General features: G+C 41.9%; 2 protein-coding genes across 2 annotated transcripts; both read right to left on the bottom strand.

The window, feature by feature from the left end:
• Window positions 1–375: 375 nt before the first annotated feature.
• On the bottom strand, window positions 376–17879 carry LOC139801450 (inter-alpha-trypsin inhibitor heavy chain H4-like). Its single transcript, XM_071755689.1, has 22 exons — window positions 17745–17879; window positions 15923–16083; window positions 15420–15524; window positions 14609–14771; window positions 14396–14506; window positions 14185–14313; window positions 13268–13384; window positions 12515–12683; window positions 11453–11569; window positions 9776–9957; window positions 9272–9454; window positions 8571–8710; window positions 7902–8056; window positions 7311–7343; window positions 6259–6291; window positions 5604–5657; window positions 5251–5298; window positions 4655–4768; window positions 3845–4019; window positions 2252–2406; window positions 1275–1377; window positions 376–780 (listed from the first exon to the last, which is right to left on the bottom strand). The coding sequence occupies exons 1-22, from the start codon at window positions 17817–17819 to the stop codon at window positions 705–707; spliced, it is 2598 nt and encodes an 865-aa protein (XP_071611790.1). The 5' UTR covers window positions 17820–17879; the 3' UTR covers window positions 376–704.
• A 4059-nt stretch (window positions 17880–21938) lies between these two features.
• On the bottom strand, window positions 21939–26462 carry MUSTN1 (musculoskeletal, embryonic nuclear protein 1). The gene is made up of 3 exons (XM_071755675.1): window positions 26322–26462; window positions 23049–23169; window positions 21939–22279 (listed from the first exon to the last, which is right to left on the bottom strand). Exons 1-3 carry the CDS (start codon window positions 26328–26330, stop codon window positions 22173–22175), a joined length of 237 nt encoding a protein of 78 aa, XP_071611776.1. The 5' UTR covers window positions 26331–26462; the 3' UTR covers window positions 21939–22172.
• Window positions 26463–26989: the final 527 nt, after the last annotated feature.

The raw sequence follows: 26989 nt of genomic DNA, 5'->3' as shown, positions 1-26989 counted from the left end.
CCAGTGTCTGATCTGAAGAGGTTTTTAAAACTGAGCCTCAGAAACTTTGCAACAAGGAAGGGGAGTGCAGCCAATGTGGGCTGCCATCCTCACTCCTATTGCTGCCCTATTGCTGATTTCATCAGTTGTGAACTCTGCTAAAAAACAACCTCCAAATTTGAATTCCAGTAGAATTACAGAATCTTAGTGGTTGGAAGGGACAAGACTGCTTTTTCCCATGAAATAAAAAAATAATGGTAGACTAACACTAAACTACTAATACTTAAATACTAGTACTAAACATTGTACTCTTTTTACAAAACATAATTAAAGAACACTTGTGTAACTGGATAGAGGGTATACATTTCAGACATCTATTATTGATTGCATGACACATTTGTTGGATGGGGTGATGCCACCACTTATTTTTATTCAGAGACTGCAGTCCTTGTGTCCATATCAAACTGTGAGCTAACAATGTCAGTTTTATTTGTTTCATTTGCACAAACTTCAGCAACATAACCACACTGAGGATTAGAAACTACTTTAAAGCAACAAGCAAGCACATATGCATCTCAAAAGCATAATTATGTTGAGCTAAAAGATTTGTGATATTTGTCTATAGTAACAGGAAAGGTTTTAATTGTGTGGTTTTCTTCATGAAAGTATCAAAAATATTTGGAAGAGCATCATTTGCACAGTTTTCTTTCCCAGAGTACTCTTTTCTAGGAAGCTAGATCTATTGACCAGCAGGAAACAGGATCACTGGTTGACTCAAGCCTGTAATCTTTCTTATATTGCCTGAAACAAAATCAAAACAAACAAAAGAATCGTGATAAAATAGCCAAAGGGCAGGCCAGAGCTTCCAGGGCTGGAGGCAGCAGTGATAGGGACACAGAGCAGAAGCTGCATGCTCACAGTATTTCTTCCACATCACAGACACTAAAGCAACTGAAGAGTAAAAAAACTTTGTGGTAAATCCAACTCCCTTATCCATGTAAACAAGGCAGCAGAACCTTACTTTAATTAGCATTTTTTATACAAACAGTATCCCCAGGGTACAATTTTCCTCACACTATGAAATAGAAGCCTTGAGTCCTGTAACATCACTTAACAAGCAACAACTTCAGGCTGTTAGGAAGAAACTCAAGCACAACTTCCTGTAATTTACACCAATGAGGTGTACTCTTACAGACAAACACTCCCTTCTTTTCATTTCTTTCCATCTCCAGTACTAACTGATAAAACACACCTAAAAGCATGTGCCTCACTCACACTTTTCTCATCTCTGTTACCTGGTTGCTTTGTGCTCAGATCCAGAGATTCTCAGGTGTCTTTCATCAGCTCTCTGATTGATGTTGGAATTATTCTCAAATTGTGCTTTTGAATAAAATTGACCTAAGCAACAGACACATGAATTATTTAAAAATACAAAACACCTGAGTATTGATGCTAATTCAGCCCACATGGCAGCTACAACACCTGGAAAGCAGCCATCTACCTCAAAGTAAAGAAAAAAACCCAACTGCATTTGGAAGCTCCCACAGTTAAGAGAACTCTCTGTGTTTCAGCTGTGACCTCCTGTACCTCTATCTAGCACTCCTCCACGGAGAGACTCAGCCTTGCTCTAAGGATTTTGGGCTTTTTTGTGTGTGGTTTTAGAATATGCAGCCTCCTCATCTGCCAAGTTTTTGAAACAATTTCAACTTTAGTCCGGCCAGGATTTTTGGAGTTGAAATGTTCAGGACCAGATGGCTTTCATTTTCTAATCCTGACTGTTTACAATTTTATGGCTGTTATTTATATCCATTATTTGACATCAAATGAATTTACTGCATAAATTATGTAATTCCACAGCACTGCTGAGGTTAAGCCCAGCTATTGGTTTAGTCTTATTTTAACATTTTCTAAACCCATAACAGTCTATTTATGCTTGTACCACCACTGAGTGGAAAAACATTGTTATGATTCCAGGGTAAGACCTCTCCTCTTCCCAGAGAAGGGTCTGGATGGCTGTGTAGTAAAAAGTGATGTTAGATGTCTGAAAAGAATAAATTAAATGTAAAGTTTCTCTGCTTGTTCCCCTCGCCCCAATTTTTAGCATTCCTGCTGCTTTGCCTGCCTGCTGCTTTTCATGAGAGCTTCTCAGGACCCAGGAAAGTAAAATCTGAAAGTCTTGTGATATGGCTGAAAAAACCCACCATGTTCTCACTGCTGGAACTTAATTACAAGTTCATTCCTCCTTGCTGCATACATTTGTAGTGATACATACCCAGAACTCCACTGACTTTGTCAGAAAAATGGTTGGTGTTCAAGAAATACAGCCCAAGGAAACCATATGGAGACTTTATAAGGGAAATTTTTACTGTGACTGTATCAGACAATGATGCTGTAAAACTCCTTTCCTTTTCCACTGAGACTTGCAGCCTAGAAAGTAAATTATGTTATTATTTCCAAGAAGAATATGGTATGCGTTTAACTAGACAATATTTATTAATATAATTTCATTTTTGCCTTTTGTCTCTTTGCAATTGCATTTTTCATGATCTGCTCATGATTTTGCTAGAAAATATTTACTACCATATCTTTTCTCTTTGTGCTGCACAACAGATCCTTCACATGTCATGTTACATGCAAATACCCCAGAGATCTTTTTTGCTAATGAAAACACTCAAAATGACAATAAATGCTTGGAGGAAGAAAAAAAAGGGTAAATTTTCATAATTTTAATGAGAGAAAAGGTAGACTAGATAAAATAATTCAGTCTATTTTATCAACACGTCAAATACTTCTTTTTTCTTGGATATTTCACAAGTCTTTTCAGACCCTGCCTCTCTCCTAGCCCATTAATTTTATTCTGACCCCAAGTGGGCTTGCAGAACACAAACACTCACTGACATTTTTCTTCCTTGCAGATCAGGTTAGACAAAAACGTGTACACAGCACTGAGGCTGTGAGGGCTCAGGTGATGGTCTGAAGCAGGAGGATCTTTCTGGTTGGCAGACAACAAATTACAGAGGAACAGAAACTGAGCATGTTCATGGCTCCATGTGGATTACAAAAATAATTGAAAGCAGTTGTCTGAGGGCTTCTGGTATTGTCTAAAACTGCCTATAGGAGATGGAGTGCTGTGTGTCCTGTCTTCCCCAGACCAACAGCAGATCCTCCCAAAGATTTATTCTGGCAATGGAAAAAAGCTGGTGGAATTAGTTACATTTAGCTCTTTCTTGTGATAGTGAAGGAGCCTGCTCTAATTAGTCTGACAAATGAATTCCACATTTAAATTACCCTTTCTCCAATACTGGGCATTTAGTTACAGACAAGTATCCAACTACTATATGCTTTCCCATAAACCATGTCAGCTGCCCAGATGCGAGTTACTGCTAAAACTGGGGAGAAAGAAAACTTCAGGCTGTGTGGAGCCAACATATGTATAAAAGAGACAGTAAATGTCAAAGCCATCACCTCACAGCACTCACTCTGTGGCTGGAGGAACGCAGAGTGCCTGGCAGCAACCAGCACAGCAGTGGCATGGGGGCTACTAAAGAGCCACGGTGGGTCCTTTACTTTGGAAGATAAATGTCCTGCCTCTGATGTCAAAGCAGAAAGGCAGGCTGGTACTGCAGTTGTTTTGATTCTCTTACACAGGCATGGCAAATTGAACAAAACTTTTTTTTTCCCCCCGCAGTATTTGAGGTGGGCACTCTGAAGGCACTCTGCTTCTGCTCACTTTGAGTAACTCACAGGATGAGGACATTTGGAAGCACTTCCTTGAAGCAAAGGGCACTTGTGAAAGCAGAAGCCAGGATAAAAAAAGATCTGACTCGTTTTCAAGTTCAGGAAAGGATGGGGTGATGGTTCTTACCCCTGGATGGTTGAGGTGGCCGACTCCTTCCATGGCAGCCGAGTGCTCTCGTTATTGTGGCTTATGGTGATCTCATCCATGGAGATGTGGATTTGTGCAGGGGGATTCATGTAGATAATTTCAAACCACTCAAAGTAGTCTTCTCTGTCCCCAAGTTTCCCTGTCACAGTGAGCCCTTCAATAACAGACACAAATTTGTCAAGTGACTGTGCTTTTAAGGTACAAGCATTCTTAATTAAACTGCCTCAGCCTCGTTGCTGAAACAACTTAAGGGTCTCAGATCTAATTTTGGGATGCACAGAAGCCCTTGATTCCAGCTCCACATGCCCCCAAGGCTGCAGTGGGGTCACCAGAGTCTGTTTACCCCCGACACTGACACCTCCTCTCACAGGGGTGGTTCTGTTCCATAGTCAGACCAGCTCACAACTGGAGCCTGGGGCCAAGGCTTCTGTGTGTACAGAACCACAGAGAAACTGCAACGTGTTACGGGCATGGATCTTCCCGGCAGCGTGTAGGGACCAAGGTCTCTGCATTCCCAGAAGTTCCCAGGGGTGCTGGGAAAAAGCTACGGATGCAACACCAGCAGGTGAAGGAGATGACCTACAACCAGACATTTGCAAAGTGCCCTCAGCTGTTGCATAGTGAAAGTTAATATTGCCTCATAGAAAATCAAAAGTTAACCAGGTCACGCTGGCTGCTGCAAAGCAGGAGGTGTGATATGGTCCTTCACCAAAGGGGGTTATCCCCAAAGACACCAACTGCTCTCATAGCCTACAGTGACTCTCCTTGTTCTTGGCCTGGCACACTCACCTTGCTCTGGATCTGACAGCAGGTGGACAGAGGGCTGTGTTTTTCCATCAGTACTTAAGCAGATTATTTCATTTTGTTTGGGTAATTGCAAGAGAAGCTGTGGATATTCATTGGCTGAAAAGCCAGAAGAACAATGTTAGCATGCAAAGGAAAATCTGGCTTTTGGATAGGCAAAGCAAAATTACTTAGTAAATTTATACCTAAGGTACTAGTTACAGCTTTTATAGGATAAAAGGATTAAAATCAACAAAGTAATAATTATTGAAAAGCACACCCAGAGACGGCATCTTGATATGAATGAAAACAACATTTTAAACTTAGAATTCATTAAGGACAACTTAGAGTTTATTGCACCTCTCAAAAACACTGAGGCTGAAGATCTGTTGTACTACATATCTGTTGGTGGTTTTTCATCCTTGAGCCAGAGAGGCTCTCAAGGGATATTTTTCACTTATGTGGAAAGAACATGCCAAAGGTTGCAAGAAAAGGTAAAGGGTTTTCATATAGTTAGTGCAGAAAAAACCATAATTATATGAAAGCCTGTGCAATATAGTTACACTAATCATTAAAATAGGACTACCATATATATTACTTACCAAGAGGTGGTGTTCTCATTTTTTCTCTTACCCTGACAAATGGTATACCTAAAATTAGTAATAAGAGTCTAATGAAACATTTTTCTCTAAGACTAATTAACCAAGAAGCCTAACTGTGATGGAAGCCTTTTTAGCAGAGCTCTCCACTGGCTTCTACAATTTGCTTAAAACATGATGTGCCAATGAGGAACAAGAGCCCAATATACATACAGTGCCCATTTCTCTTAGGATCAAGCATGCCACAGGAGCAGGCTCAGCCTGAGCTGCAGGAGGGTTTAGAGCTGCATTTTTCACAGTGCCTACAGAGCACTGAACCCACTGCACCCACCCATGTTGCTTTCACACACAACTACCTTTGAACGACAGCTTCCTGATGCTGCCAGATTCGGGCTCATGACGCCACCGACCTGAAACAGAAGGTTTTTTTCCAGTGTTTCATTGGCTTGGGCTCGTGCCTTGCATCTCTCTCCCACCCTATAATAAAGGGAATCCCCTCCTACTTGTTTCCCACTGACTTTTTTGGATACAGCAGTGATACAGTGCACATGTGGGGTTCCTACACAGGCAGCAGCTGGCTCTGGCTCTGCTCTGTGCTGTGGGAGCTCATGGGGATGTTGAGCTCTGTCCCTGCAGCACCCGGGCATTTCCTCCTTGCAGGACAAGCATTGCCATTGTGCAGAGGGCTGCACCCCACATTTAATTCACATTGTAAACCTCACATTATTTTTACACCCATTTCCTTCAGTTTATTAATATATGTTTTTCCAGATCTCCTGTATTTATTTTCAAGAGGTATAACACTTTTTAAAATCTCTGCAACAGGTGCCAAGATTGTTTCCAAAAGATTATGGTCCATCATAAAATACTTGTGGACTAAAATACATATAATAAAACCTAAATTGTATATCCAAATCAAAACGTATTAATTAAAGTAATTTTACTGTGAAGCTACATATGAAATGAACTTTATAAAATTATTCTGAATAAAAACAAAGGAGGAGCACTTACCATGAAGTCTTGAACTCCTCTGTCTATGAACACCTGGAGAAAGAAAAGAGAGTATCTGTGTTTTATTCCTGGTTGTACTGCATAGCTTACATGAGTATTTCAAACACCAACTCTGTAATAGTCCAGCTGCATCTGTCTTCCTTTCTTAAAGTAAGCTATCTGCAGTAATGAAATCCACAGAACATGAGCACTGATCCCTGAAAAATATTTCCAGCCAAAGGATGGAAATGGACAAAAAACTACTGACACCCTTGTGAGGAAGGGATATGTAAAAAGCAACCGAATTGTCTGCTGGGATGTCTGGGGCTTAAGCTTCCTTGTGCATGGGGATGAGGGGTGGTGCTGGTGCAGTGCCAAGCTCTGTGTGACCCCTGAGCAGGGTAGGATGGTCACCAGGCCATGCTTTTGGACAGGGAGTTTTCTGCTTTCAAACTCCCAGGTAACCTTCAGAGAAAAGGGCAACTTAATAATTCCCTCTATATATTACTGTGAAAGTTAAAGCAAAACCAGGGCTCTTCACCTGTGAAAGCATTGCTACTGTAACAGTATAAAGTATTGCTATTATCACAGCTAGGATTATCAGGTTAATAATGCTGTAAATTAAATAAATAAATAAATTCAAACAGATTTATTATTTCCAGAAAGAGAAAAAAAGAAGCAGAAAAACTAAATCGTCCTTAGAAATCATTCCAAAATATCTTGAGCTTAATTTTTTCACAGATGCTTTCCACATTGTAGGAAGAATCAAGAAACATCACTAGCACCATTGACTTGAAAAACTGCTTTTCCTTATAAGTAAAGAGAATTTTGCCCTTCAGTGCTTTCAGTATAGATTTTCTTTCTTTGCCCGTGTTATCCACCCAATCCCTGCACAGACCATGGCATTGCTTACATTTTGCTTCACATATTTTTCCAAATCTCAGACACTTCCCACTGTGTAACAAACACCATGAGTTGTGTTTTGTTTTGGTTTTTTTCTTTTTTCTTTTTTCATTAGTGACTACAATGGAAATATGCTACTGGAAAAGAAGAAAAACATTTAAAACATTTACCTCCTGTTGGAGAACTGCTGGGCTTCTTATTCTCTAACAGAAGGAAGAGAGACATATTAGTGCCATACAATCAACACTAAATGGCTTTACTCAATGTGCAAACCAGAAAACTGGGAGAAGTGGGTGTTGGGCTTCAGGTGAGGCATTTTGCATGTGATCTGCATGACAGATATTAGCTGTCCTTTAGCACAAAAAGACTGCTGGTGCTGGCAAGGCTTTCTTCCCCCACGTTCATTTTCCACTTTTATTCTACAAAGTGCAGAATCTCTCTTCAGAGAGATGCATGCTGAGTAACAACTCTTAAATTAATTTTAGTTTATAATTAAACTAATTCTTTTCTACTTTAATAGTAGTGCCCATTTCACCACATCACTTCTTTTTAAAAAATCCTGTATGTTTTATTTTGAAAGGAAGCTAATCCCTGAACTCCTCTCTCATTATGGGTTTTTACCATGACACATCACTATAAAATGAATTCATACCACATCAGTATTAATTAACATATACTGGATGTCAACAACAAACCACCAATAAGTCAGCACATTGGAAAGGGGTGGGGAGGAAAGGAGGGATGTCTGATGCCCCATTTACCTGCTTCAGTGGGTTTGTTTGCTATCTCTGTCTGCTGATGGCCAACAGGTTTGGTGACCACCATGGAAGTGAGGGGTGTCACAAAGCTGTACTGCAGTGACAGCTTTAAGGCTTCTGCCTCCAGTGCCTTCTGGTCCTCTTCTTGTGCTGAAATACTAAAATCTGTGTTAACAGTGAAGAAATAACAGAGGCTACAAGCAGGTTTATTTTCAGATTCTTTTTCATATTGGCTCTGTCTTAATAGATGTTTTTTATTGCTGAAGGGTGAGTAATCTTATTGGGATACCTGTTCTATGAAATGCCTCGTGGCCATACAAATTGGTCTCTTTAATAGCTATTGTCATTCACTCATCTAGAGACAGTATTTCTGGACTTGTAGCAACAGCTCAACAGTCTATACAATTAAAACCTATTTCACAGTAATGGAATGAAGAATACTATGTTTACATATGTGCATATACATATATATACACATTTAATGATACAGTGCTATCATAAACTGAAAGGCACCTCATGTTCCTTGTACATGAATGTTCCTCCAGTACACTATGTTCTTAACACTATCTGCAGAAATAGTTCTCTATGTTTTCCAATCATGTAATTTGTGATTAAGGGATTTGTGTTTCAGGACAGTAGAAATTTGTAATATGAAACATTAGAATAGCTTACGATTTTTCCAGAAGCTGTTGAATAGTTAAGTAAGCCCACAGCCTCTCTATGAAATCTCCAAAGATGTAACTTTGATTTTGAAATATTTGCTCCTTTTCTTTGACATTTGCTTCTTCTTTAAGAGTCAGGTCACTAGTATGCTGAAATGGGAGAAAACTGATCATCAAAAGAACAGTTCCAGATTTCTTTTCAAGTCACATTACTAGACTTAAAAGAGCATCTTCCAGAACAAAGCACACTTTTTGTCCTTCAGTTTTTGACCTTTCCCACTGGAAAATGCAATCCTAAACTACCAAAGCAGCATGTATTTTCACTATATATCTCAGGACACAAAACAATGATGGAAAAAGAAGGAAATGAAATTGTTCATTATCAACATTTTTGAGATGAGTAAGTCAGATTTCCTTCTTTTCTCTAAAAATACAAACGATTTCCTAAAAATGCCTGAAAAGCCAAAATACTAGGGTTTTGAAGGGTTTAAAGTTACTGTTTGCTTATTTGTGGATTTCAAAGTTTTTCTTTTGTAGAAAGTTCAGAAGGGAGAAAATGTTTGAAATCTCAAGTATTTGCCTAAAATCGGAAACAGCTGAATGCCCAAAGACAAAGAACTTCTATTGCACACAAAAGATTTCTTGAAGTCTCTATTGCTGGCAAAAGACAGAAAGGAGATATGTTTTCCAGTTAGTAAACTAAATACTTACTGTCTGAGCTTTAATTTCTACTGGTAAAAGATCAAGCTCATTGCTAATTTTTCCAGCTACAATAATTTCAGATCCTTCAAAAAACAGCTTGAAATTGCTCTTGGTTAATCCCTCAACAGCATTTTCTGGATACTGCATTTCAATTTTCATTAATATTGGGGTAGCCACCTCATGATAAAATCCCTAAAAGGGGAGAGAGAACATGCACAAATGACTGCAAAATCACACAAAGCAGTTTGTTGAATGCCTAAGCCCCCCCCCTTAAAGAGAAGAGAGCAAAGCTTTTTCTTCAGCAATGTAAGACTGCTGCTAACCTAGAAAAAAAATGTTTCTCCCCATAGTTCTGCACATCTTCTCTGACCAGGCTGACAATGCCATCTAAACTGTATTTCCCAAGGTAATTCAAGTACCTAGGCAGCACCTCCAGTTAGCTGTTTTGCTTTAGCCACTTTTCATATCTGATTATTTTAAAATTTGACTAATCCTGAGGGTTAATCTCCTGACCTGGAGTTGCAAGGCTGCATCAGCATTTTCATATATACGACGTGCTATTCCCCCATTGCTTAGGGACATTTTCTCCAGGAATTTATAACTGACATCAAACCCAAAGCCAAGGCAGAAAAGAGCATATTTCCCCTTGATTGCTTTCTGAATGCTTTCTTGAATTACTTCCACATTGTTCTCACCTGTAATTGAAACAGAAATACACCCTTGTTTGGTTGGTTTTATTTAAGTGTAAAAAGACAGTAGCAGGTTTAATGGAAAATTCTGCCTAAAGTATTTTTAGAATAATTGAGAATAAAATGTAAAAAATGTATGGGACTGAATTCCATTAACTGAATTGGAGATGAAAACACCACTCTGCATTTGGAGTGCCAGAGCCTGATTCTCCCCTTTAACGACTTTTACCAACCTCTACTCACGTCATCATGGCTAAGTGCAAAATATTTTAAAAGATTATGGGGGCCAGAGGAGGTTTTTAGGACAAAAGAGACACACACACTACAAGTTAACAGCCTACGGGATGGAAACACTTGGTTAAGCATTGGGAAGATAAGTACCATCTATAAAAATTATGTGCCTGAATTTGGAGGAGAATGGATTGTTTAATGGTGTAATATTCAGACAAACTGCAAATTAACTCAGCCATGCTTCTCTCCAAGCAAGATTTTCATACCATTATCTTATCCTATTTGAAGAGCTGATGATGGTTCTGTGTGGAGAGCTTCTTCATCAGCATTTCCAGGACAGGGACTGTCACTGCCTGTAGCAATACCATGGGAGCAGCTCAGATTTTTCCCTTTCTTCCTGCTTTGTTAAGGAGGGCAGCAAAAGTGCCCTTTGCAGCCAAGGTGCATGAATTCACCTGGCACTCCACCCTGGCCAGTTTGTGGATGTGCAATGTGCTCAGGGATATGTGAGACACTGAGGCTGGCAGCACCATGAGCAGAATTTTATTAAAAAATCCAAACAAATAAACCAACTCCAAAGGAGTTACAGATCACATGGTCTCAAAGGCAGAATGATCTTAGAAGAGGGCTTATAGATTAATTAATATAGGTGGCCTTGAATTGGTGCTGGTGTCACACAAAATGTAGACAAGCTCCTGTTCAGAACAAGTGATGTTTGTGCCTCTGCAATGGGAGTTACTGTTTGCTTGACCCAAACTTTTTATCTCAACCCTCTGGTTTGTGCTATCACAGCTTATCACTAGTTCAGATCTAGACATAGAAAAGAAATTAAAACAAGGTAGCTTGAAAATATCTCAATTTTGGGGCAAGGAGGGTGAAACAATAACTCTCAAATGGGACCTTATATAATGCATGCAAAACACCAATGTTTTGGCTCTGAGTATTTCACTTTCATATTTGAGCTGTGCCTGGAGTATCTCCAGCAATTCCCTTTAGTTTATAAACTGGGAAGCCAGTGGTATTTAGCAAAACAGTTCCCAGCTAAAGGCCATGTAGTCACGGGCAGGCAGGATGTGTCATCCCTTCCTACAGCCCTTGCCAGAGCCCTCTCATAGTCGTTCTCTCTCTGACACAGATCCAGCAGTAACACAGTCTGCTTACACCAAAGCTCTTCTGAAAGACAGATTATGTGTATCAACATCTGGGACGCAAGTGTAAAAGATAAAAAAGAAATCCAGGAGAGAGGGGACTGAGGCTAGTATTTACTCACCAGAAGTGGGCTGGCCATCTGTCAACAAAATAATCATGGAGACACTTCGTTCTGGCAGCTCCTCAGCTTTATCCAGCATGCCCACTGCAGTCAGCAGGGCCTGATTGATATCTGTGCCTATCATGAGAAAGCAGGCATCACTCACCAAAGAAGGATAATCATCTGAAGAAATCAGCACACTTCATCTTCCAGGGTGCTGCAGAGTTGTTTAAAATTTTCTGCAGTAAGTAATCCTTCAGGGACGTGAGGATTTAGGGGCTTAGCCTACTGGGCTTAATTACAGTGTATCATATTGCAGTGACAGGGCTGGAGTATTCTTCTGGGAGCATTTTGCACACATATATCACGAAAAATATAAACACATCTAGAGCCATTAAAAGTGCTTAAATAAACACACAGCCATCTGCTAACCTACACTTATGAAATGTCTCTGAGCTTTATTTGACAAGGCAAAGAAAGAGCTGGGCACAGGTGGGCTTTATTGGTCTTAGTGCCTGGGTAAGAAAACCTATGTTAATACTAACAGTGTAATAGTAACAGGAGTTATGGCCTTTTATCTATGCTTCAGACCAAATAATAAAACCAAGCACACTGGTGGTGCAGCACTTGAAATGCTGCATGCATATTTTGACCATTTTGTTTCTGTAGTGTAGCTTACACAGGAGTATAACTTCAAATGCATTTTATTTTACAAGTGGACACTAGACATTAAAATAATCAGCAAACTACTATGAAGTGTTGAGCGAATCACTATTTTTCTGTAGAAAAATAACAAGGTACTATCAGGAAAATTTTGAAACAGGACTTTGTGGCTAGGCTGGTTCAGAGATGCAATGTAGCCACCTCTCTATATGTACCCATATCATAATGTAGTCACCAATCTGTCTACTCCCATAACCAGCCCTTCTGTCCCACTCATCTCTCATAAGTATTCAAAACCTGTTTTGTCACTGATGGTAGTTCTGTGGCAGTATGTGACTAATAAAAAGAATTATTTTCTAAGCAGTATATTATAATTTGGTGCACATCTGTGGTTACAAGCATCTAGGCTGTGGCTGGTACCTCCACTAGCAGAAAGAGTTTTCACGAATCCTGTAGCACTTGCCACGTTCTCTGCAGTGGCTTGCAGCAAAGAGCTCTTCCACTCCACCACTTTGCTGTTAAAGGTGATAAAGCTGAAGTGATCTTCTGGGTGGAGGTCTTGCAAAATCTTCAACAGTGCATCCCTTGTCTGTTCCAAAGAGAAAACAATCAGTAAGTAGCAGAAGTATTTCTACTTCTCTGCTACAGCTGGGGTTGGAACTGCAGCATAATAAGGGGGTTTCTGTGCTGCACTATTCAAGATGCAGCCCAATGCCCCTTTTTAGTCCTAATGGCATTTGTCAGGTTGAGACTAATCAGAAATGGCTGATTTGCTACTTACAGGGACACACACAAAAACACCCAACCACCTATGGGTGCTGTAGAGGACTTGTCTGCTCTCTAGCAAAGCTACATATACAGTCATCAATAAAAGAGACAAACCAATTAATTGCAAAGATAGAGGCAGAAGTATTGCTCTTTGCCTTAATGTTTGATTACCATAATGTTTGATTACCATTTATTTGACAACCATAAGAATAGCCCTATCAGAAAAGTTCTGCCCTTTAATAGCTTATACTGTGTATACATATTTTCAAGCATTTCTGTATGTCTGAAAAGTTTGCTGTGTGTAAAAGCAGAGTATACTTCAAAAGTGAAATTGGCAGGCACTTCCTTGAAAGGCTGGTGTGTCTGACTGATGCAAGCAGAGGTGAGTATTTTGCAGTAAGTTACCTGTTCAATTTTTCTGCCTGCCATGGAGCCACTTCGATCTATAACAAAGATGACATTTTTGGGAAACACTGGCATTTCAACAGGTGCAAAATAATGCACAAAATACCCATTGACAATCTGAAATACAGAATGTGAAATCATGTATGAAATTACATCTAAATAAATAAATATTAATGTTCTGGTATAGCAAGAAGGGGATGGCATACTCAGCATTCTGTTCAAGATAAGCCCAAATCAAAGAAGTAATAAAACGTATTTCTTAGCTGGAAGTAAGAGAGAAAATTATGAGAGAAAAGCATACATATATTTATGTGTATACATATCTAAATACACTATGCACTAACACTATGTGTTAACTTACTCTTTATTATCACCCATAAGCACACCTCTGCCCACTGACTGTGACTGCCAGCTTTTAGCACATCCAGATATACTTGATTAGTGAATCAGTATAGAAATATTATACTTCATTTTCTAGAACACACACTGGTCCATAAATAAAGCTCCTGCTATCTTTAGATATGCCTCAGTTGTTACAAAAAGGAAAGATAAATCAGTTGGTTTAATAGTTACATAAATCACATTTCTCTAAACTTCCAAGAAGCTACAAGTATGCTTTAGATCAGCAAGAAATAGTAAGAAAAAGAATGTAGAGAAATTTCTGTAAAATGGCAGTATAGATTTGGTATTGAAAAAAAATTTGAAAGATTGAGTTTTTTCCACAGATCATCCATTCCTATAATGTGTCTGGGGATTTACTGAACATCACCATCAGTTCCTGCTCCCCTGGATTGACAGAAATAGCTTTTCCAGTCACTCTTAGTGTTTCAAAGTAAATGCTGCTGTTTTGCTGACTGCACTTCACATTCAGACTTATCTATGATCTGAAAGAATTTTTATTTCTGTTTCTTTTTTACCTGTATATCACCAGCAGTGGCACCTCTCTCAACATCATAGCGCACAATAAAATCACCATTGAGGAGGGTTTCATCAAGTTCAGGCTTTACCTTCTGCTGATCTACAGTTGGCTTAAACAAAATATGAGCCTACAAAGCAATCAGAAGAAAAGACTTAAAGAAACAACTGAAAGCTGCCACAGGCAGTAACATCTGGCAGCTGGTGCTTTACCTTGGTTTCACTCTGCACTTTTGTGAGTGCCTCAGATAACTCATTTGTCATGAAGGTGCTGTCTGTCTCCAGGAAGCGTATGCCTTGGGGCTCAAAGATGTGCACATCGATCTGTCAGGGGAGAAGAAGTTGGAATCAGGATCTCAAGGGAACGCTGCCAGACCCCAAAACCACCACTCTGATCCCTGCCCAGCCCTCTCTGGGGCAGCTCACCTGGAAGTGCTTAACAAGCTGCTTGGGTTGGACCTTGATCAGCAGCTCAAACTTCCCCAGCTGACGCTTCAGCAGCTCCTCGTAGGTCAGCTCAAAAGTGACTTTGCTACCAGCTGCAATGTTGACGGACACTTGAAATTGCTCCAGTTTTCTGCCTGTGATTCTTGGAGGAGGGGGAAAACAGAGATTTACCTCCTGCAGGGAAGGTTTCCTTGCCGTGGCCATAGTTTATGAAGTGTGTTAAATAATGGACACAGGCCAGCATGGAATAAATAGTAGTAAGCCTTAGTCATCATAGAGATTTTTTTTACATTGTAGGTAACATTATATACCTCACATATATTAGATCAGTGTGCCATGGGTGCTGTGTATGCAAGCTGGGAAATGGAGCAGAAACCTCTGAAGGCCTCAGTAAGGAATCAAACAGAACTAGGGCCGTATACATAGGGATCACAGATTAATCATATCCCAAAAGCATGATGCCTGCTCAAGTGCCATGGTCTTCTGTGTCTGGGGGGAAGCAGACTCAATGCCTGAGCATTGTCCCAGCCTGACAGGGTGCTCCCATGTGACAGCAAGTCCCAGGACAACACTAAATGCTGACACCTCCCACTGAGGCCCATTGCAGGAACAGATGTGAATATATATGTGAATATACACACACCCCCTGTTTCTCCCAACAAGAACCCAAAGCTGCTTATTACATTTATCCCTGCTAAGAGGTGTCTGCCTCCTGGGTTTAGCCTGCCCCCAACCAAATGAGAAGCCCAGGAGGGGGACTGGAGCAGCCTTACTCAGGACAGCAACGTACTTGACGAGGCCGGCGCTCTGCCCACGGAAGACTGCAGCATCATATTCCTGTTGAGCAGCAGCTTTCTCCTTTATTATTCCTGGATACACTTTACCATCAATGGACCTGTTGTTTCCCCCCCAAAAATAATATTAGAAGTAAAGAGCTGCAGAAAGAAACCAGAGGAATGTTTCACTTTGTGGCCCTTGGTGCACAAGCTGGGGATGCCTGGAGCCACCAGCACAACACGGCCCTCCTCCTTGTGGGGTTTTGGCAAGGCCAGAGCAGGAGAAACACCAACACTGAGCACAGCTGTCAACCACATTGTGCAACAGGCAGCCTTGTCCCGCGTACCTCCCTTTGGTAGGTACCATTTGGGCTGCTACTTTGCCCCACAGAGCATTTTGTGGAGGACCCTCCAGAGCTCAGCTTTTTGTGCTCTTTTCTCAGCAATTCCTGAGAAGAAAGATGAAACACCCCCTGCCCCAAGAGTTGCCTCCCTTGCAACACAGGTAAGGTCCTACATGGAGAAGTTGGTGATGAAGGCTGTCTTGGGTAACTCCACTTCAAAGGTCGCCTCTCTGGACTCATTAGCTCGGTTGACAACTTTGCTGGTGATGACGGTGTGAGCAAATCGTGATGTGACCTTGCAGTCCACACGAAGGCTGTAGATTTCAAAAGCATGCTGGAAATAAAATAAACAGGCTGGAACAGAAATACCCAGCTTTTGTTCCTGAGCAGTCCTTATCTGGGTGATGTTTTTGGAAAAGTTGGACGCAGAAATGAGTTATTGGAAGGTCCAGTCTGTACTGGTGAGGGAGAATTTTTCATTACAAGATTGGCCATCTCCTTATTCACCTCCCTGCAGCTGCAACCACAGCCCCACACAAAACCTGCAGCTGTATCTGCGTGTTGCTGTTCCACAGAAAGCTTTTGGCAGGCTTTTTCTGTGGTCTGCTCTCCTCAGGGTACACAACAGCTGCTGTGGCATCCCAGTATATCCAACGCTTAAGAATAACCTCAGAAAACTCAGATGCCCTTAAGTGCTCAGCCCATGGAAAGAAACCTCCTAGCTTTTTCCACAACTATTTATTTGCTCTCCCAGCTATTGACTTTGCTGCATGTGTTTCAGCTCAGTGCCTTTGTGTCACATATGATGTTTATCAGGTTTGAAACCCCACGTGGGCCTCCAACCCCCTGTTGGTTGCAGAAGCAGGAATGCCCTTTGAGCACTTGTGTTTCTCCTGGCCTGGTGCTTCAGGGCCCCCAGCACACAAGGAGGCACCATCTTGGAGCTGCCCAGGAACATCCCACAGGGCAGCTAGACTGGAAATTGCCTGGAGCAGCTGCCTCCGTTAAAACATCCTCTGTTTTTTTCACTACACACTGCCAGAATGTGCTCCATCTCCTGGAGCCTACTGACAAGGCAGGACAATGGGATAAAACCCAGAAGTACCCACTGAGAGAACAATTTCCTGATCCTGGCAGTTTGGGTGCTCTCCCTGCTTATGCCTCCCTGTTGGCCACCCCAAGCTGGAATCCTCCCTTCCCAGGTTGGAGCTCTCTCCCAGAAGTGGTTCAACCCAAAAGCTTTCCAAGAATCTCCAAGAAACTCTGCTCACATGTGCTGTCATACCATGCTCAAACTGTCCATGCATGTTCAGAGGGGAGGCTTTGCCCTGACAGAGAACCCCCAAGTCATGGATTTTGAGAGCAGTCCAGGCACATGGTGCCACCCCTGCAGCAGCCACAAGACTTGTCCCTGCCTCCCAGAAACCCACCTGCATTTCACAGTTGTCTGAATTGGCACAATAGAAATAAACCCCCTCGAACTTAAGGCTTTCTTCCTTTCTCTAATATTGATATTTTAAAAAATAAGGCCAGCTCTTTGAGCCTTGAGACAATACAAAACACAATTTGCTCCTCCAGATGGCACAAATAACTATCTACTCCCCTCTTTTCCATTCCATATAAATTATTACACGCCTGCCAGAAACCTCCTGGCACAGCAACAGTCCTCATTTGCTCCTGCTATAATAGCACCATGTCAAGATCCAAAACTCATCTGGTAGCCTAGAGAAACCCACTGAACCCTCAAATTTAATCCTTTACATCCCTGGGGACAAGCATGACCAGATGCATCTGTAAACATCCTCCTGTCACAGCCCAAACAACCAACCAAAAAGGCCTTAAATGGACCCAAAGCTCTGAAATCAGAACAAAATACACCCGAGACTCCACAGATGGTGGTTACAAGAAAAGCGACCTGTGCTACCTGGCCAAACCACCCCACCACCAAATGAGCAAGCATGATACTTAAAAAAAAAAAAGAAATATAGCAAATACCTTTTGAGCACTAGTTTCTGCTAGTACTATGAGGGAGGAAAAGACCATCAATGAGAGCAACATTCTGTCCTCCATTTTGGAAGACCAGAATTTAAAATGAAAACTCAGTTTATCTTAATCAGTTAATAAGTAACTTGTATTTGGGGATATTATGTAGACTTTTAAGAGACACAGGAACTTAATATTTACATGTTAAACACAGGTAAAACTTGGACTTGTCTAACATTTATTTTTCCAACAGATCTTTGCTATTAGACATTTGAATTCTAATGTTTCATAATGCGTAAGTTACGAAAACCTTCTTCTTTATCTTTTTAGAGTTAGATCTCACTGAAGCACACAGAATCCCACAGGCAGATGAGCCAGTCTATGCAACAGGCTGCATTTTTGGATTCATGAATCTCTACCATATCTGACAGTGATGCTTTGAAGGGCACATCCTTACTGTTATCTCAAGGACTTGAGAAATTTCAGGATTGTCAAGACATGCAACATTCACATGATATTTTACAGCTAGTGGCATCTTCAAATCTTGTACCTCCCTGCCCAGCCAGCCCGTGAGAGGTGTTGAGTGGCTCTCTTAAAACCCCTCTTATTTCCTCCTCTGACAATCCATAACTCCTGTCTGTCAAATAGCAAAGTCACTTGTGGCTTGTCTTTAGCTAAACAGTTCAAATGAAGTAATCAGACCTTGCCTGGAGTCCATAGGGAGAGAACTGCCAGATCAGGGCCTGTAAATACACATATCTAAGTATACAAAGAAGGCACAAACCACCCAAATAATGAGCACAACAGCTCACAGGTCATGTCTGTCCCTAACACAGCTGTGACATAACCAGTCAGGGATTCTGTAAAGATGCCTTCAACCCATCTGCTCAGCAGGGCTGTTTGCACAAAAGACTGGTGCACCTGAATTTACCTGGAAACTGAGCGGGATAATACTTTTCACCTCCTATTTTATAAATGGGAGCTTGGAGCAGTTGCTGTGAAGTTTTTGTTGGCCAAGGGTTGCCTTGGAGCCCCCCAAAAAAAAGGAACTCTCTTAAAAGTCCAATTTTATACACAAATAGTTAGGTTATACTAACAGAATTCCTAAAGTACATGCTCACTCATGGTGTTTACATAGTCTCCTAACTCAAGACAGATTGCATGACTACTTATTTCTCCATTCAAGCAGCTGTAATATCTGCTTCTTCTATAAAGCATTTTAAACACATTGTGGAGAAATCTCTATTTTTTTAGGCGGTCAGGTAAACAGACAACAGGTAGAACCCATTTCAAAAGCTCATCTCCCCAGCTCTACAACTGGAAATATCAGGGTGAGTAACGGGGGTTACGGAAAAAAAAACCTGTAAATACACATATTCTTACAGACAAAACATTCAGGTAGGGAGCAGGGTTGCAGTGGCCTCAGATTTGCAAGAAGACACTAATGTATGGTTCAATTATTACTTTGACAGACAGCTACGAATTCACTGTGGTCTGTTGAGCACAACCTGGTCTTAAGCCTCTGATTTAAGTAACTTAAAAAAAAAAAAATTCACTTTTTCCAGGCAGACTGTTTATCCGACTTGCAAATAGTGGATTGTTTATAGCAGGTCATGTAAATATGAATAATTTAATAAAGAAAAATTAAAGTTGCTATACATTTGATTAGCTTCTACAGCTTGTCTAATGCTTTAATCCCTCAAAATACACAGGATTATACACTCAGTGGCCTAAGATCCCCAAGAGCCAAGGCTTTAGCTTTCATTAAGTGGATCTGTCATCCGTTTTCTAATACCCATGTGTAAAACCACACTAATGCTAAAGAGCAGCTTTTGCACAGATTTATGCTGCTTGTTGGCTCTGCCCCAGCTCCTGGGTGCAGAGAGCCAGCCAGCAACTGGGGAAGGTGTGAAATCCCTCCTGCATCCTTTTGTGTCTTGCTGGAGCAGCTACAGGAAAATCCCACACTCAGCCTTGTCCCTGGACTTGAGCACCTTGCTCAACTGAGCACCAACCCTGCAGCCCCTGGTGCTGCTCACTCTGAGAAATGACCATGCTGTGAAATGACTTCAGATCACCCTGGAAGAAGGAACAAAATTCACCATCACAACTGGAAATACTTTCAAGTTCAAAAGTACCTCAAAACTTAAACCCTGGGGCTTTGTTCAGCCACTTCTTTGTCATCAGTTCTCATCAGGAAAATGAGGGGAAAAAAGCACATTTTTCCAAAGATAGAGAAAAGGAGGACAAAAAATTTCTCCAGGCATCTTTGTATTTGTTCCTCTCAAATGCAAGCATCTCCTGTCTTGCAGCAGCAGCCAGTAACTTTTCCAGCACAGCAGCAAGGCTAGGGACAAGGGATCATTCCTGCAACTTACACAGGAGAGCACAGACCTTGCTGTCACAAATGCAAAGTGACTTTGTCCCAGGGATACACTATAACCTCCACTGCATATTTTTTAGATGATGTCCATCTCAAAAGACAAAAAAATATCCCTGGTTCTGAGCACTTAAATGTCATACCGTGAAGCCTCACAAATAACTGAACCCAAGGACATTCTGGAAATGAAGCTGTTAGCCAGCTCCCTGCTTTGCTTGCCTGCCACATCCACAGTGCAGGCCCGTGGGACACAAAGGTTTCTCTGCTTTGCTAATTTGGCACCAGCACACCCCAAACCAGGTCTGAAATACAGCACCTCCCCTCTCCTGCTGCCCGGCCTAACAAATCTGCAATATTCCATCACTTGTATATTACAAAAGAAAATTATAACAATGTCTTGTCCCCCTCCATCATTTTTCCAATTATTCAACAACCTTCTGTCAGGTTCTCATCACGGATTATTTAAGGAGGGCTTGTTAAACCTGATGTAGGGACAGCTTCAGTGTTAAAAAGGCAGGAACCTTTTTTCCACCGTGTTTGGTTCTGTTTTTACCTTCTCAGGTCTGGAAGGGGTCTTTCTCAGGTGAAAGGGCTGTGCTGAGTTACCTGTGAGGATCGCAGGCCCCATGAAGAAATAATGTCCAGCAGAGAGAGAAGCCAGGGTCTTGGCTGCAAATAATCATCTTTGGGGGTGAAAAAATTGTGGCAGGCCAACACACCAGCAATATCAAAATATTTCTAGGGAAACTTCCCCCTTGAGCCCAAAGGATTATGACTGAAATGTGAGACTGAACTGTGGTCCTCTAGAGGCTGAGGGGTCTGGGGTACATGACTGAGGGGCTCTCTGCATACGTGACGGATAGAGCAGGGGCTTCCCGCCAAGGCGGCCATGACAGCCCCGGCCCCTCACCCTTAGACCTGCAGGGAGGACGCGGGAGGGGGGTTTGCCTGTGTTTAGGAGAGGAAAGGCAAAGATTATTTTCTTCATGGTGCACAGAGACCTTCACTATCACTTTCACGTCTTAATTGTGTCTAGCCTGTGTAAAATTAAAGTAACTTTAAAGAACAGTGGCACCTACCTTACTGCCTCCAGACGTGCTGCCAGGGACTCGGGGTGTGAGAGAAGCGTTGCAGCTTCCAGCAGAGCACGGAGTCATCCGTGTTTGAGCACAAAAAATTCAGCGGAGGGGAAGCACTCGAATTTATAACCTCAGGGGGAAAAAAAGGCTTGATGTTTAATGCAGCAATCAAGATGTAAACAGAGTTGCAAGAAAAACATCTTCCAGTCAGAGCGGATACAGACACCCAGCGTGTCCCTCAGGCAGGAGGGACATGGCGCCTCCAGTGCCGGTCTGCCACCCCACTTCTCACTTGATCCAACAGAACCTCAAGAATGTGAGTACAAAGCCCCTGGGGCATGAACTGAAAGCCTTCCCTCAGCACAGGCTGGCACCTTGCCTCCCGGCAGAGCTGCTTGGGGGCAAACCTTGGGCTGTGGCCCTGGGGCTGTGAGGGAGGAAATGTGAGGGGAAAGGCTCGAGGCGGGAAAGGCTGTGAGGGGGGAACCCTGTGGCACGGCCTCACCAGGGTGCAATCACTCCAAATTTGGGTGAAGTCTCCAGGTTTTTGTGAGAAACGTCAACAAAATCCCCCCTCCCCTCAGCTCCCTCTTGGAGAGGGCACAGTGTGAAGAAACTGCACTGACACTAAAACTGTGACATCTGGATGTTTATTCTTTGCATTTGATAGACGAGATCACAGACTGGGATGCCAAAACATAATTAATCTAAGCCTAAACTAAAATTAGTAACCACAGTGCCAAGCTGTATCCAACAACTTTTTTTATTAAACCATTAGAGCAAGCACCATTCAACAGATAGATAGAAAGCACATAATAAAATTTAACATGGAAGTTGTACCCTTCAGTGTGAGTCTATTCCCTCCTTAATGACTTACAATAGAAATTAGCTATTTAGATCTACAGTGACTTTAGTGTAAGGGGCGGAAATCTGGGAAAATGTTACAGCAGTCATCAGGGTGAGACATATCCATCTCCACCATCAGCCAAAAACACTCTTGGCTGGCTCTTCTTTGGGTTTCTCAAAGACTGTTTCATCCCCTGTCCGATTCCGGCTGAATATGGAAGGTGCTGCAGAGCCCATTTGTTCTATGAAAAGAAAACCAGGAAAGGCAGTGAGTGAACCAGCACAATAAATTCAGAGAGTAAAACCAGTGATGCTGAAATACATATATTTGATTAAATAATTATCAGTCCATCAACTTCCCGAACCTTAGAGTACAGTGCTCTAATCCCAGTCATGGGGTAGCTGCCAGCACCTGTAAGTTTGTGCTATTATTTACTGGCCCCAAATCCTGCTGGTGCTTCAGAAACTTGAAAACTGCCGAGGTCCAGGCTATTATGCTGAAAAGGGATTAAAATTAATAATTTTTCCTTTTATTCTTCCTACTAGTGGTGGGAAAACACTATCAGAGCAGCAGGGGTGTTCAGTGCAAGCAGACATTTGCTTCTCTCTCACCTTCTACCCTTTATCCCCTCCAATTTCTGCTTCATCTCAAGCACAAATTCATCCAATCGAAAGGCCAGAAATTCCCTAAATAATGACAAAGCCTCCAGTCTTCAACTTGGGCAATCACTGACATTGCCTATTATCCCAGAGCTTGGTTTGAACTGTGGTTCAGAAAACAAAGCTCTCCCTCCTGCTTTGTTCAGACAGGGAGAACAACTGCTCCAAGTAGAGCCCTGGTCCTCTTGGTGCTGTCACGATGGTGAATGCAAACTCCCTGCACAGCAAGGGCAGGGCTGGTGAGCACACTGCTGACTGCTGATTCAGAAACACCTTTTCACTTGAAAAGAGCAATTAAGTCGATGTTTTACTTTGGAAAACTTCTTAATTATTTCCATCAAGGACACTTACCACATTGCTTCATGACTTGGTAGGTTTTGGATTTAATTTCCTGGTTTTTGGAAAGGTTTCCTTTGGCTCCTTTGAGGTCTTCTTCCTTCACTGGAGGACGCTTCTTTTTCACAGGGCCTGGCTAAGAAACAGAAGTATTGCCCACACATCACTACTTCATATTTAGAAGCATTGAGAACAGAGCTGCCTTAATCCAAAGGCTACAACATATAGGGCTGCAAATACAATATTCCACCTATTTCAGTTTTGAGACTGCACACTCAGCTCTTCCAGATCTGTGCCCAACCATAATTCATTGCTTGTTGCCACTATTACTGTTCTGAAATTGTCTTCTCAGTGTACAGCTTTTGAAAGATACAGTGGATCACTTTTTTTAAAAAGTATTTAAAAATAAAATTATCTGTGCAGCCCTAGCAATTCTGCAAGTACAGGTTAGTAAGTCAAGAATCTGTCCACTATTTGGACAGGAAAAAAATCCCCTGAATTACTAAATTGTGCTTGTGCTGCAGTCTACTCATTGCTACTTTGGGAAATTGGTCAGAGAGATTCTGAAGTCCACCTTCATTTAATTTGAATAAACACCTGATCCATAGTTATTTATCTTAAATGCAAGGAACAAAAAATACCTGAGCCCTCAACTGGGTTGTCTAGAAGCTTGTACTGAACACATCTGAAACACTGAACTCAGAACCCAAAAAAGGAGAAGGAAATCCGATATAGAAACAGATGCATCATCAGGTGGTGCACTGCAATGTCCAAGTACTAATCTGTTTATCTTGCTTAAAAAAAAATTATTAGGATAACATGGGATCATGTCAGCCTATGCCTGTTTTTAACTTAGCACTTCAAAGTCAGGCACATTGTCAGTCAGTAGCAGTCAGCACCATTAACATTTCCCTTTAAGTTTACTGTTTCAAGGACAGATTGCCAGGGTCCCACCGGGCAGACCTTGCTGCATGGACACAGAAGATGGGATTAAAAAGAATAAAAGACCCCATACTCCAGTTCTAACAGTTTGCAGACTTCACCTTCAACAGGGGTATCTGACTGTCATTACCTAAGTAGAGTGTCTGCAATTGGTGTTCAGTTGCCTCTGCTGAGAGGCAGGAAATTAAAGGTCAATTCAGAAATCTCACAGTTTACATGTTCTTGATGCCAATGACCAGAGGGTCTGGCTTCACTTGAAAGTCAAAAGAAGGCTGTGATAATCAGCTGTGTGGTTAAAGCAGTTTAACAACATCCTACACTACAGAAGACCTCAGGTCGGTGTTCCACAATCTCAAAACACCTACAGAAGCATCCTTTTTTAAGAGATACTGCAGTATTATTTTGTAAAACCGTAGCAGTAATTTTCAGCAATTCAACTGGAAACTACCTAAAAAAGTTTGCATGCCTGATCTGCCCTCACTTGACGTTGCTGAATTTATTTGCTTTCATGCTGGCAGCAGTGGAACCCACTTGTTTGTTTCAGGGCACCACTTGTAAAACTAAAAACGGTTGGAGGGAAACAAATCCCTCGAGGCCTGTGGATGGCTGGGGCAGCGAGCCCCAGGGAGCTCCCAGAGACATCACAGGCATTCCTGGCTCTGGGCAGGGTGGGCATTGCAGCTTTCCTGCCAGCTGCAAATTCCCAGGAACGCTCAGAATAACTCACTGTCAATCCCATTTGCATGTGTTGTGGGAAACAAAACATTCAGCAGACCTCTGGGGAAAACACTCTACAAGTAGCCAAAGCAAGCAAGCAGAATGGATGGTAGCAAAACCTTGAAGATTCCCAACAGCTTTTGGTGAGTTAGCTGGTTAACCAAACATCCCCACAGCCAGGGCTTGATTTTTCCAACTGATGAAAATTTTCATGGGATGGGAACAAATACCAGTTTGGCCCCAGGCAGACCTTGGCCAAATTGTGGCCCACAGGCAGACCTCTGCTGGCTCCAAAGCAGAAAGGGGACCTCCTCCCCTCCCTCCCCCTCCATTTTGTTATCAGGAATGAGAAATCTGCTATGATCCTTCACCCACTTTCCACCAGGACAAGGGGATTCTTGGGGACAGGGTAAGGAAAGGAGGCTCTTGAGATGCACCAAAACACAGCCAGGCTGAGCCAAATTGTTAAATTTCACCCAGTTATTTTAAATAAAAGCCTCTCATACTTTGATTACAGGTGGATTTTCCCCTAAGACAACTGCTGTGGATTAGTTGGCCACCAGCTAAAAAGCAAAAAAGCTGCACAGAAGGGTTACTGCGAGCCAGAGTTCAAGTCCTGTCCAGACCCACCAGCATGAGTAGTTGCCACTTTCACAGCTAAACTGCTAATTGCTCCCAACACAAATGCATTTGTAGGCAGTTGGCCAGCAGCCACTCCCAGCTGGCACAGCAGTGCAGCTTGTACTTTTTGTCCTCCTGTCACAAGTCAAAAATGTAGGTTGGCAAGACATATGATTGTTTTTTAATGTATCTTTTTCTCTGAAGTAAAGAAAATAAGCCAGACTGAGTTACTCTGTGTGGCTGAAAGGCTGTACTCTTCTACCCTCCCTGTGTTCTTACTCTTCATCCCACCCACCACATAAAACTCTCATAATAGAGAGGGCTCCGCCAGGCATGTGTGGCTTGTGTTCAAAACATAACATCTGAAAAACTCAGTGTTTCTGAACTAATTTTAAGATTGCTTTGAAACACTGGATATTGGGGACCACAGCAAGGGCAAACCATCAGTTACAAAATGCACTTAGAAGTGCATAATACAAAATGTCAGTCTCAAATACCATTTCCCAGCAGTTAATAATTTTCAGTCACTCTCTTTTCCTGCATGCTAACACATTCAACTTTACACAGCAGGACACTTCAGGATAGCCACGTCCTTTCAAAACTACAGCTAAAATGTCCAACCACTGTCTGAGACAGTGTGTTGGAAAAACAGAAATCACTGCTTCTGTGAAACATCCCAAACCAGAGCAATGGAAGTGTTTTTTCCCCCCTTCCTACATAAATAAAAATATTTACAGTAGAACAGAACATTCTGTAACTAAGTTAATTAGCCATTTAGATGGCAGCTGCTCTCCTTCATCAAATAATCCCTCCAAACTTGTTAAAATATGGAAACAGAGCATTTACATACTTCAGTATAATTGAACAAGTCACAGAGCAAAAAAAGCTGAATTCACTGGTTAAGGAGAGTAACTTGTTAGAAGCTTTCCCAAGCAAACCATCTAACCCAGTAACACATTTGCTGGGCACCCTGCTCCAACAAGCCCCAGCCTGCCAGATCTCCCGTACCTGTGACATGACTGCGCTGCTCACTCAGCTGTAATCCCTTCCCCGGCGGTTTCCTGGCTTCGATTTAATCCAGCCCCTCTGCTCTGCAAACGCCTGCTTTTTGCCCTCGACTTATATAGAGCATCTAACATGAAGTCATTAGCTGGGTCATTTTCCCAAAGCAGAAGGCGGGGTGATTCAGGTTGACAGAGGCTGCTGTTGCTGTTGGAAGGTTTATTCTTAGCGATGACTCGGGTGTGCAGCATTCACTGCGCGCTGGGCCTGGGCAGGGATGGAGCAGGGAGTGACAGGAGCAGACAGCTGTGCCAGTGGGACCACAGGGAAGCCCCATCCACTATGAAATGACTTCCCAGGGAGTCTGCTGGGGCTCTATTTATAACTTTAAAAGGCAAAACTTTGTTACAGACATAAAATTGATTCTGAATCCTCTTGATGGGGGAAAAAGATAATCTGCGTATTTCTTTCCTATCTAACAAAATATGCTTTCTCAAAGATTATATAAACTTAACATCCAAAGCGTAACATTGCTCCCTAAACTGCTTTTGCTAAGGCATCTTGAACTGAAGAGCATTTTGGAGTGTTTTGGAGAGTTAATAAAATAGGATATGGTTTTACCTTTACAATTCTCTTGCTGAATTTGCTGATGCTGGCTCTGATGAAATTTCAGA

This window comes from Heliangelus exortis, chromosome 12 (assembly GCF_036169615.1).
Source record: "Heliangelus exortis chromosome 12, bHelExo1.hap1, whole genome shotgun sequence".
NCBI classification, from domain to species: domain Eukaryota; kingdom Metazoa; phylum Chordata; class Aves; order Apodiformes; family Trochilidae; genus Heliangelus; species Heliangelus exortis.
Note: the sequence above shows the minus strand (reverse complement) of the source record. Positions and strands in the feature narration are given on the sequence as shown.